Source organism: Limulus polyphemus, unplaced genomic scaffold, assembly GCF_000517525.1.
Source record: "Limulus polyphemus unplaced genomic scaffold, Limulus_polyphemus-2.1.2 Scaffold1769, whole genome shotgun sequence".
NCBI classification, from domain to species: domain Eukaryota; kingdom Metazoa; phylum Arthropoda; class Merostomata; order Xiphosura; family Limulidae; genus Limulus; species Limulus polyphemus.
In genome coordinates this window covers 56,040-69,497 of record NW_013667379.1, presented here as the reverse complement: position 1 = coordinate 69,497, position 13,458 = coordinate 56,040, and the positions used below count along the sequence as shown (strand labels likewise).

Below are 13,458 nucleotides of genomic sequence, written 5' to 3'. Positions count from 1 at the left end.
TACTGCCTTCCCACAACTGGCTGTAACAGCAAAAGACTCAACTCCTAACCCTTAAATAATTTTCCTTAGTTTCCGGCAAGTTTTTCATCAGCGTTTGGATTTTGCTTGATAGATGGAATATCCACAACGCATTTGGGTGCTATGACCACAGGCATTATCCATTATGAAAAATATTTTTTGGCTGATATTAATTCATTAGTTTTATATTGTTCTATTGCTGATTTTAATCGCCTATGAACAATTAATGTATTGCATAGTATTGTATTGTATTTATTTATTTATATATAGAATATATATATATATATTGTACAAAAATATGATATATAAAAAATGTGAAAAATAGCAAGTAAGAGAAGGAAAGAAAAGTTCTTGAGCGAGAGAAACAAACGATTTGTTGCTGTCGTTATATCGTAAACATATCTTTAGCCATTTCCTGATTAGTGACTAGGACAACCTGTGCTACTGACCCTGTCAAAGTTTATATCTTTCAATTTAATGTCGCATACAAAAGTATATAGTTATGCATAACCAACAAGTTTTTTAACCCATCAATGTACAGAACTTTACATCTGGTTTATGATGGCTAAAAAACTGGTTGTGTATGCATCAGAATTCGTATATCACAGTGCAGACTTGTAACTACAAAAGAATTATGTCTAGAGAATAATCATAGAATAGACATTGCTACAAACAACATGCGTTTATACAAACAATAACCTTCAGTTGCGCAGTGAAGTTTCACCTTCTTCCGCATATGGACGTGTTTAATAATTCACAACCTACAATACCGGTTTTAAAACACCGAAGCATGAGAGGATCTTGAATGGACATTGACCCAGTAGAGGTCGCCTTTACGTTGTTTTAAGCAGGACCTGCTTGCCTTTATTAGTCGGGTTCCAAATATATTTAGCTTGATACACCCGCTTTTCTTTCTATTTGTTTAGAGCGTTGACACTACATAGTATGTAATTTTTTCCACTTCCTCTCATCCAGCATAAACCAAGATTTAAATAAATTACACTAAATATTAAGTCCTGAACCTATAGACACTAGAAACCAATTTCCCGCAGATGGACTATCGAAATATGTAGACTTTTTTTCTTTCTATATGTGTGTTTTTTTTTTTTCGAATTATGAAACTTATGTTAAGAAATTCTGGATATATTTTGTTCACGCAGAGGTAAACAAATGAACAAGACCAAGACAATTTCAAACATAAAGATTGGCCACATAAAACTTAATTTAATAGATATCTTGAAAACAACTTACGCGTGTTTAACTTTAACCCTATTGTTATGATAAGGAGTTGCCAGGTTAATGATCGTTTAAGATAAAAGAACAATTTCATCCTATATACAAAAAATATCGAGATGAAAACAAAAAGCTGAAGCAGCTCTAACGAAACTCAGATTTTAAAGTTATAAATCTAACTACATACCAAGCTGTATTTGGATCTTTAGAATTATGAGCTTGGAGAGTTTTTACAACCTTAACGATGCTTCTGAATTTGGTGATTTATTTGAGTTTGTCAACGCAATTAATTAAAAAACTCCACTAAAAATTCAAAAGTTAAGTCTCCAAATTGCCACAAGTGGATAGAAATTTTACATTATCCTAGTTCCCCCCCCCCACCCCATCTAAATCTTTTTTCTTTTAATTCATGTTAGTATTTACGTATACAAATAAATTACATATCTTTCTACTTTTATTTTCTTGTGCCCCCCTGCAATGGCTCAGTTGTAAGTATGTGGGCTTATAACACTAGACATCGGGTTTCTATACCAGTGGTGGGACCAGCACAGAGAGTCTATGGCGTAGCTTAGCGCTTAACTACAAACAAACACTTTTCATGTGGTTTTTGTGTTTTATTTCAGAAGCAGAATACGATATTAATTTAAAGCAACGAAAAGTTGGTGCAACATAGACGTATAATAACATGTCCATGTTACGTTTCTACAAAATTCCATGTAACAATCTTTCTAACGATCATGAGTAACCCTAACCTGATCATTGTGCTCAAAAGAGGAGAACACAAATTACGTGGTATTAGTCTCGAATTTTCTGTTTGGCCAATCTTTATCAAACGTAAATGAACAATATCAGCTCTTTTCAGATTCAGATTTTCTTTTAATAAAGTCCTACAGTGGCATGGCGGTATGTCTGCGGAATTACAACGCTAGCAACCGGGTTTCAATACTCGTGGTGGGCAGAGCACAGATAGCCCATTGTGTAGCTTTGTGCTTAACTTCAAACAAACAAAGAAACAAACAAACTTTTAATAGAACAATAACTGCAGTATAAGCTTAGGCTTGTGTATTATTTCGTATTTATGTGAGAATGCTTTTTGTAAAATACAATAGGGACAGACACTCTGTTAAGACTTAAAGCGATATTCGTAAGGAAAAAGAAAGCACAGTATTAATATGTTATATAGAATGACAGTTGTATCAGGGCGTGTAATTAGGATAAGTTGCGTTATATTTCCCTTAGCCTTGTATAGTATGAGTCTTAGGTATTTGGGCAAGTTAGTCCTATAAACTTGTGTCCACTCTTCTTATTTACAGATACAATTATACGTTTATATTAGTATTTTCTCCGAAATAAAACTATTTCATTATGCTTATAAATCGATCTTTGTCGGTTTAGTATTATTTATATTAGCAAAATGTGCTTCTATACGTAAATACAGCTATATGTTAATATACATAACTATTCTTGCCCCCCAGTGGCACAGCGGTATGTCTGCGGACTTACAACGCTAGAATCCGGGTTTCGATATTCGTGGTGGACAGAGCACAGATAGCCCATCTTTGTCGGTTTAGTATTATTTATATTAGCAAAATGTGCTTCTATACGTAAATACAGCTATATGTTAATATACATAACTACTCTTGCCCCCCAGTGGCACAGCGGTATGTCTGCGGACTTACAACGATAGAATCCGGGTTTCGATACCCGTGGTGGGCAGAGCACAGATAGCCCATCGTGTAGCTTTGTGCTTAACTACAAACAAACATAACTACTCACTGCAGTATATCAATCATTTGGGGCGGGATTGCTTTGTTCGCAGTTTATGTAGGTAGTAGATGTATAATAAAGAAACACGTGATGGGATTTTACTTTGTAAGAAACACGTTGCAGCAATATGAAAAAATAAAAAATGCACAAATAAAAACGTTCTTATATAATATAAATTTCCCTATCGAGAATTTAATTGCTTTGGTGTCAAGAAAATTATAAGTTAAGTTACGTAAATGTGTCCGCCTACTATTAACTACCTAGTTGATTGAACTCGAATGTGTTTGATTATTTTCTAAGAGATCCTGAAACCAGCCAAGGTGAGGGTGCCACAAACAATTTACAGGGGTGGTGGACCAGACAGGGGGACAGCCTGGAGCGTCCCCCACCTGGCAGGAGGTGGACGTACCCAGTCTTCTGTCGTTATGGGAAAAACATTAGTGGATAATGCAGAAAAGCCAGAGTCTGTACTTTCTCAACCAAAATCCACAACAGGTGACGCCCTCGGGACCGGTCTTTATGGCTACCAGCACTTCCGGCGCCTCTGTCGCGACCGAGGACTTCTATTTGAAGATCCTGATTTTCCGCCGACCAGCAAAGCTCTATTTGGGAAGAACAAGGCCGTATCCTCCCACATAACATGGCTGAGGCCATACGTGAGTAAAATGAAATCACTTATATAATGTAATTAATTACACGTTCTTTTAGTTTGCTTACATTTTGAGATCCTGCTGATAAGAAACCAGTTCCTAAGTCATTCTCCATTTTGTAAAAGATAATTAGAATCTTCTCAGTGACAGTATTTATAAAGCACAGTCACCCGTAGATTCGATGATTTGTATAAGTTCACGCCCAGGCTTAAATTACTGGAACAAGCGTGGCTGTTGGTTCAAGTGCCCAGATTGAAAATCTGAGGATTCCTGGTTCGCGACGCGTTGCTGAAAAAATGCACTCCACCATTTCTTTCAGGGTTCTCTGTAAGCGTGATAATTAAATGTCACTTTTCAATCAGACTAGAGTTGGCAGTAGGTCTATCAATTCAAAAATAGAGAATATCTTTATAAAGATAGCCCTTATGTAGCTTTGCGCTAAATTCTGCAAAACAACAAGCGTTTCACAATCTATGTTATCCATTACATTCCTTTGAAACTATAGAACATTTTTACTCTTCAATAAACTTTTTGTTCGGATAGCTTCTCGGTGGAAACACTTTTTGTTTTACAATTTTCACTCAAAGCTACCTACACAAAGGGCTATCTGCGCACAGCTAACTCTGATTTTGAACTGGCAGACTAGGGGAGGGCAGCTAGTCAACAGCATCTCCTGTTAACTCTTGGGCTATTATTCTCTGACCAAATAATATGATTTGAACGTCATTCTCATTGTACACCCACATCCCAAAAAGCATTTTTGCAGCAACGGGTTGCCAACCATATATTCTCAGATCCATAGTACACCTACTTTAATCACTAGGCCACGACTGATCCCATGTGAAAAGAAAGAGGAATGAAGGTTCGAGAACATAACGTGTATCTTCTTCAGATTCTTTAAAATGCACTTTAATCGGACAAAAGATGAGAATATTAACCTTTGTGTTAATCTTGTTTTCAAAGACAAGGAATGTGTTAATGGACTAAGTAGACAACTTAAACGAAAAACTCAATTTTTCAGTTATACGGTCAATTAAATGAACAGATTGATGGAGTCAGAATGAGGTCTAGCTTAACGCCTGTGGCCAATGTTTTATGTGCTTTCATGAGAATAGTTGGCTGAGTGATTGTCCTACTGAGTTCAAACCGTTTATTTACAATAGTTATGTTGATGACATATATTTGTAATATCCAAAAAATGAAGAACAACTAGCAAAATTTGTCAAATATTTGAATTCTAAACATGTTAGCATTAAGTTTACACGTGAACGCTAACAATGCTCTGCTCTACCCGTTCTTGACACGTTATCAAAAAACAGACGTTTTTATGTCGGTTGTTATCAGAAACCCATTTGCATCAGACTGTACATCCACTTTAGAATCTTGTTCCACTTAATTTCAAAGAAAATCTCGTGAAATGTTTTACCTTTCGTGCACAGCGTTTCGCCAGTTCTCAGGAAATCTTATAGCGAGAGTTAAAATATGTTTTAAAACACAACTACTTCTCGAACTACTTTCTTGATTCTGACATCAACAAAAATCTTTCAACAATTACATCTACCCTAGTCACTGAACTAAAACTTCCCGAACTTACAGATAATGATCTCTCTACGGTACACAAACTCACACTCACTAATCTTGAAGAAAATATACACTATAATCAACAGAATCTATCCACAAATACACTTTCAATTTGTGTTCAGACCATTACTGAGAACTCAGAATTTTTTCAGGCTTAAAGATCGTATCCAGTTTTCTCAACAGTCACGAATTATTTATGAATTCTGCTGCCAAACGTCTGGAGGCGCTTACGTCGGATCGACTATTACAAGACTTGGAGATTGTTTAAAAAAAACATTTTAATCCTAGGTTCAAATAAAAAGTAAAAACATGTCTGACTACACACATAAGTCGTGAACTATAACTTTGTTTACCACATAAAACGTATAACATTACAACTTATGTAGTAAACAGAAAGTTCATGAATAATGGCTACCTTGTTCGGAAATAATATCGACATAAACATCTCAATACTCAATTTTTCAACCAACTGGCCATCCTAACTATAAAATAATCAAGTTGCAATCACACAGCGTAGTGATCATATATTGTACCGTGAACATCACTTGATAACACAGAAAGTAAATAACAGCAGTTCCTTTCAGTCATTGATACCTAAACCAACTGACTGTCCTATATGCACTTGATTTATATCTCTTCTTCACCATCTCATTAAACACTGGTGGGTTTATTTGTTTCACATCATCACCACTTATACTTAAATGTCAGTGCAGTTAGGCACCTGCTACCAGCCTCTCTACCGCTATGCAGCTGAGAAGCTGTGCGTGTTTGAGGGAGGCCACCATCCTCTTCCAAGGATCCAAACACGTTGTTATTCTTGCGAATGCAATATTTTCGAGCGATGTATTATGTAAAATGACGTGACACATGCAACTGTACATAATCGTAATGACGTGACGCACAGGAATACGCCTTGTCATCGCATTCCACATCAAACTCAGGCTCAAGATGTGGTCTTGAGGAGTTCCTCTTCTTCAAAGAATTCAGAGGCGCGCGCATCCTGACGAATCTTGCGTCTTTAGGTGAAGTCTTGACCAAAATTATGCCCCCTTAATAACTGTGCATCGACTAATTCCACTAACTCCAAGATCCGCCGAATTGTGACTAAACATTCTGCCTGATATTGTCGCGGCCTTTCGCGTCGAACTTCGACTGACGAGTGCATCTTTTCACTCTCTATTATTTGGTGTCCCATAGAGACCACTCCAGTAAGTATGGGAGTGTTCAGACTGATCGAAGTCATCACGACTCTTCTCTACTGTCCCATGTTCCAGACCATGGGAAGTAGCTATTAGATGTTGGGTAGCAGCAGTATCGGTATCCTCTAGCCATCTATCAACCTCTCAGTAACGAAGATGAAACGAGAACGCAGACATTACTCTCAGCATTGCTGTGAAAGCTCTAGGTCTAGGAGACTGCTTTTCCTAGTCCTTGTCACATTCTCAGATCTAGTCCTCACTTCAACCGTATCTTCCTCCTCTCCACTGTAAGTTATGCGGGATCTCAGAAAGTGCCTTTCCTTTATAATGATTATCAAACATTACAGGCACAGAGAGTCAAACGTAAAAAGAAGCTCTTCAAAATAACCTTTACAACAACAAATTCTTTTGTCACGTCACCAAATTGTTAATTTTTAGTTCGTCTGTTATCCAGCAGACACGTTTAAATGTATCCCCAAAACGCAGGTTCTATAAATGTACTGCAGATAATAATTTCTAACTCAAATTGCAAAGGAAACACAAATAAAAGAGGAAAAATAAACGAAATCTGTACTCTCAAAGATATGTTTGTGATGCACTGGCCGGCTTACGCTTTCCGTTGACTTTAACTGGCCGCTGCATGGGGTGAAGAGGAATCCTTTCAAACTGAAAAAAAAAATGAGAAAGCGAGATTTGTGTGAATACACCAAGTTTATAATCAAGCAAAGTATCACACAACTCTCTAGGTTTATACTTCAACAATTCTTAGCCAAAGCAGTTATAGAGGTTTCTGTATTACCTATTTGAATAGGCTACCTTGCTAGAAGTTAATGGGGAAACGTGTACATGCTTAGCCTGACACTTAAATACAAGGACTGTAGTATGTAACCTTTACCTGTACAAAAGGATTAGCATGTATCTATGACTACAAGCAGAAGCTACCTGGAAATTTAGAAAACTTACGTGAATATACCTGAATAAAGACATTATTTACTAGTTATGGAACGGTGAAATTTATAGCTGTTCCAGCTATGATGGTTTTAACGTGTATAAAGTTTTTCATAAGTTTAATATAACATATACCATACTGATAATGATATGAATTCTAATACATATACTATGTTTTTACTGTTTGTTGTTCTATAGGAAATCTGTACAAGACCGAAGTTCGTGTCTGATGGAGGGTCTCGATGTGGTATTGAACAAGGCGAGTTTGGTAATACAACTAATCAATTTTCTTATATTTCAAAATAATTTTTGAGTTTGAGCCACGTGACATCTCTTGCTCTATAATATTAGTCTTTCATACTCTCTTTAAGAACACTCTCGAGTGTATGGTTTGTTTTGAATTTCGCAACTAGTCAACTGTTGGGCTACTCTTTTACCAACGAATAGTGAGATTGACCGTAACATTATAACGCCCCCAAAGCTGAAAGGACGAGCATGTTCAGTGACGATGGTTCGAACTCGCAACTCGTAGATTGTTAGTCAAGCGCCCTAACTATCATGCCATGCCAGGGCTCACACTTGAGTGACATAACTTTTTCTGAATGACCATTGAATATTATTTATGATTTTGACCAAACAATAAACATATGTCTTTAGGTTTAAGTTGAATTTACTTTATTTCTCAAAAGTTGGCGTATTTTGTTGACAACTACGAAATGAATCTCATTCTTAAAACGCCTTTAAACTTTCTCAATGACACAATGGCTTGAGTTAACAAACCCACCAATATTAACGGACTGTTAGATCAAAATGTATAGCACTGAAATTACCTGCAGTTACAATTCTTATATAATTTCTATCACGACCAACTAGAAGCACCTGAAAAAAGTTTTCCATCGTCCAGATTCTGAACATCTTTTCATCACTCAACGTACTCGCCCTTTCAGCCGTGGGAACGTTATAACGTGACGTCAGTCCCACTGTTCGTTGGTAAAGAGCACCCCAAGAGTGAGTTGGCGGTGGGAGGTGTTAACTAGCTTCCTTCCCTCTATTCTATCACTTTAAAATTAGGATTTTTATTGCAGATAGGTCTCGAGTAACTCTGCGCGAAATTCAACAAACAAATAAGCTGAAAAACTTAATTTTATCTGTCATTGAAGAAAGACTGATGCTCTTTTAAGCATATTTCTGTAGTATCTTAGCTTAATTTAGTTATTTGACTATAACTAATTTTTCGTTTTTTATTATATTTAAAATTTCGTTACATTCAATATTTTTAAACGTAGCTTTAAGATTTCGTAAAATGGCATTGTTATAGAAAAAATAACAGAATTTGACATATTTGTTTTAGACTTTCAAGCAAAAATAGCTTTTTTTAGGGTCAGGCATGGCTTGGTGATTAGTTTGCCCAGTCTGTAAGTCCGAGGGTTCATGGTTCGCGTCCTATTGCTACAAAAACCGTGATCCTCACTTTGGAGCCGCGGGTGTGCTATAGAAACGACTGTCAAATCCCATTGTTCGTTCAGAAAAAAGTAGCCCAACATTTGGCGGAGGGGGTTGTTGACTACCTGCCTTCCATCTAGTTTATTAGTTCAAAATTATGGACAGTTATGGCAATTAGCCCAAGTACAGCTTTGCACGAAAACTAAAAACAGCATAACTCTTCATTATTTTTTAATGTAACTTGTTACAAATATATTGTGGTATGCGAACTACCCAGTAGGTGGCGTAATTGTGAATGACGTCAGACTTCTGAAAACGTTAAATAACACAGCAATATCACTGTAAAATTATAAATCATATATAATTTTACAGTGAGCGCCTGGCTAGTTGCTTTTCCTCGGCAGTGCCAAAGTTCAGTTTTTAGCAGTAGGAATATTTATTACGCTAGGCCTTTGTGTGTGTGTGTGTGTGTGTGTGTGTGTTAGGCAAGAGCGATTCTTTTTTCAATTTAAAAGGCTAAACAGTGCTCAAATATAAGGAAAAAGACGCGAAACCGATATTCTTTGTTATGAGTACCAAGGTTTTGGTCTGTATTGTATTACCTGTTTATAACTTTCTCTTGCGTGGATGACAATGTGACTGTGTTTCCAGTGAAACATTATCTTGGCTGGTCTATCTACTAACAGCGATGCACATTAACACTACATATTATTCAATTCTATTCTCAAGTTGACTGATGACAAAGAATGATGTTACTATCAAAAGAAGATTGTGTCCTTCGAACAACACAATTCACTGCTATAATCGCAGGTCTGGCGTGCAGATGATAGGAAAACAAAATAAAAGAATCATGTAACTTAACCTTGGAATTATCTTTGGGTCTAATCAGTTATGACGTTAATAAAGAACTATCATTGTTGTACTGTTGATGGCATTCACCTGGAGCAAATTGAGAGTTTTATTTTGAAAAGTTTTTGCATGGTATACAGGGTGTTCCAAAATAATCTAGACTATGCTAACTTGAAGCACCGTGCCCAAACTTTTCAGAATAAAACTCACCACTGCCTTTGGTGAAATTTCGTTCACCTAGAACAATTAGACTTATTTTAAGAGTATGATCACTTGAAATACGGGGTTCTCTTTATAATCACCTAACAATTCACTATCATTTCTGACTAAATGAACGTTCAACTTGAATCATCTAAAACTCTCAAACAATGGACATTTGAAATTAATTTAACCAATCAACATGGTTTAATCTAAACTAGTTATCAGTTAGTCATATTAAAAAAACAACATTACATCCTGCAACTGGTATTAAATCAATAGCAATTGGAGATGTACCTCGAACTCATTAACAGAACACGATTTTCGTATCAGATCTAGACTCTTACAGCTTATCCTCACAAAACAAATTATTACTTTCAAAAAATAGCACATACACGTGTTTTTTAATTACTTTTCCTTTGTTCTAAATTACACAGGGTGTTTGACTACACCTTCAAAGAAACGCTCCAATCCGAGATATCAATAAAATCTCTCACTTAGACAAGAATTTTGTATCACTGCTATAATCGCAGTAACTTTTCCTTACCCTTATCATCATACATTTCTGTCATATATCTCAACATAAGATAACAGATCCGGCAACAGGGGGTGGGCCCTGCACCTCCACGTTTCACTCTAGTATATAATCTGCAAATATACTACCACATTTTTACATTTAATTTATTTTTATAGTTCGGTTTGATTGTTGTTAAGTGCAAAGCTATGCAATGGACTATCTGTGCTCTGCCCACGACAGGTATCAAAACCCAATATTTAGCGTCGTAAACCTGCAGGCTTACCTCTGAGCCACTGGAGGGCTTCTTTCTACAGAGTTTGATGTTGTATACAGGTGACTATCGAAAGCGAAATACGTAAACCGATACAATGTGAATGTGACTAATAAAGTTTGTTTTGTTTTTGTTGTTAAGTGAAAAGCTACACAATGGGCCTTCTGTACCGTACTTACCGCAGAGATCGAACCCTGATTTTTGGCACTATAAGTCCTTTGGCTTACCGCTGAGCCATCGTGGGGGGGCATAAAAGGCAGTTGGACACTAGGACATATGTTAGAGAAACGTGTTTCCTGACAGTATTCGCTATCCAGGTAACATACTGTAGATGCTAAAGTAACTGAAAATTGACTTAGTTATATCAAAAATTTCATTGTGGAACTGCTGCTTTTGATTTAAAAAAGAATAATACATAAGAGTTATGTTACTTTTGGGCTGGGTATCCTTTACATCAAACCCTTGTTGACCTATGTTTCATGATACTTTAAATGTAACACAACATTCACGTGTGGTAGTATGGCAGACCTACAGATTCGTATGAAAATCAAATATAATATATAAATTACATATATGCTATGTGAAAGCGCTGCTCAACGTGGCGACTATAGTCGCATAAGCATCATTTCCTTCGTAATTTCCCTCCAGTCAGTAATTTGTCGCTAGTATCGTGGACTTCAATCTGATCACCAGACGTGACTGTGGGAGGTTGGCAAGTCAAAATATTAAACTTGTTGGCATCCTTTCTTTATCCGCACGTGTATTCTTTGTAGATTGTGGACATTTGTGGCTAGAAATATGTTGTTCCTCGCAAAGTCATAAAAATCTGTCCTTTTACTTGTAACAATATCACCTGCCACTAGCCTTGCGTGCAGGTGATAACAGAATCCGATCACAAAGAGATTTCTGTTGTCGTGACTCACCCAGTTGTTAGTGTACCGTCACTCTTCTTTTTTATGTAGTTAATTATTCTTACCCTCGGCGTGTGAACTAGGTAAAACATATTTTGGGTTACACTTTTGTACGTAGAGAGGTTGTGAAGAAAGGTTGTGGGAGGGGAATTAAATTGACAATTGACCTCGTGATTATTCTAGTTTATACAAAGCCATCTCGTTTGTTTCTCACAGGTTCCATAACAAAATATGCGTTTAAATTAGCCATTTGAGTGACCCAAGTTCTTACTCATACCATTAATATGTGTGTTGTTACGTAATAGAATTTTAAATAGCCTGAAATTGAGTTAGATTGTAATTTAGATTTAGAAGTTAAACAAATGCCGATATGTATCCAATTTATGATATTGGCCAACAAGATTGATAAACACAGTTTTTTTTTTTTTAAATAGAAATATGTTTTAATACATAAACAACACTACAATTTACAATAACAGTTATTATAGATAGTTATTACAAACAATGATTTATATACAAAAGTTTTACAAACTTACAAGCAATATAGTCTTCTTTCTAGTCTGGTAACTTCCTTGATGTTCTTATCGGTAGGGTTCACGATGAGCGACGTTTAATTTCGAGTTGACGTAGGTACATTTCACTTAATAGGGAGCTGGCTAGCTCTATAATTCTCACTGATTACACGCAGATTACAGGTCGAGTTTCTTTTACCGCTGAAGTTATATAATATTTTCGTACAAGTACTAATGTCCGATGTGAATCCACTGAAGTTGAATGATTTGTTATTGTTAGAAATTTATAAACGTTCCTGGTCAATATATCTGAAGTTCCCATTAATAAACGTCAATCATAGTTATAGCTTACGAAGTTTCTAGCACACCAATTACAGCAACCCAAAAATAGATACTTTTTTTTGGCGCGTCAGGTTGGTTATATTTATACGCGTGTGGAGAGTTTCGCGAAATTTCAGTTTTAAGTAACAATACTGACGCTAACACTAGCGTTTACGTACACATACATGTTGTTGATTATTACACTCGAGAATCTTCTACAACTTTAGAGAATAGGCTGGAGTTTCGCAATACATATTTAACAGTAAAAATTATGTACATTTCTAAATATAAATTTAATTTAAACAAACATCGCTATTAAAATACATATAAAATAATAAATAATCCAACACAGTGTGTATCCAAATATAATAGAAACTGCAAAACTCTGATAGAGTACATAAGAAAGAAGAAGAATTACTCAATGTTCAGTCAACTGGGTTGGGATTCTACATATTCAGAATTTGTCTCGGTTCAGACACCCACTCCCAAACATACATATTATAGAGAGACGAACCCATCATTAAAGAAACTAAGGATATTAATTCAACGCGTGAAACCTTTATAAATAAAGACCAGATGTTGCATGGCAGTTAACGTTTTGAACATTTGGAAAGTTAGACTGATCCAATGATCGTGTAAATCCAGCTTAATCATGAAGAAAAGTTTCATGTGTTGCTTGTAACATCGTTTTCCTTTGTTGTGGTGATTCGTTATGATCCTTTATCGTAAGCAAGTTAAACGACCCCGTTTCTATTTCAAAATTATTACTCGATTTTTCATTCATGAAACAAGTAATTTAAGTGTTTTCGCCACCTCCAAACTACAAAAACCAGATCTTGAAGTCTATAAATTTAAAGTATTTTCAATAAGACGTTTTGCACTCTCATTTTTGTTTTTGTCACTTCACCCAGGGCATGCAAAAATCCAACTCCACTAAAATACACTATTACTTAACGCGCCAAAAAAAAGAGTATTTATTATTAGTGTGCTATAAACTTCGGAAGCTATAACTGTGATTGTTATAACGCTTATCAATCGGA

The 13,458-nt window shown here is 36.0% G+C and overlaps 1 protein-coding gene across 1 annotated transcript in view; it reads left to right on the top strand.

Moving 5' to 3' along the window:
• Positions 1-3,443: 3,443 nt before the first annotated feature.
• The window catches only part of LOC106464879 (calpain-9-like), a 33,035-nt gene continuing 23,020 nt past the window's right edge, over positions 3,444-13,458 (top strand). The window contains exons 1-2 of the mRNA XM_022392679.1: positions 3,444-3,674; positions 7,595-7,664. Of these exons, the coding sequence (XP_022248387.1) occupies positions 3,444-3,674; positions 7,595-7,664 (301 nt within the window). The remainder of the gene's footprint in view (positions 3,675-7,594; positions 7,665-13,458) is intronic.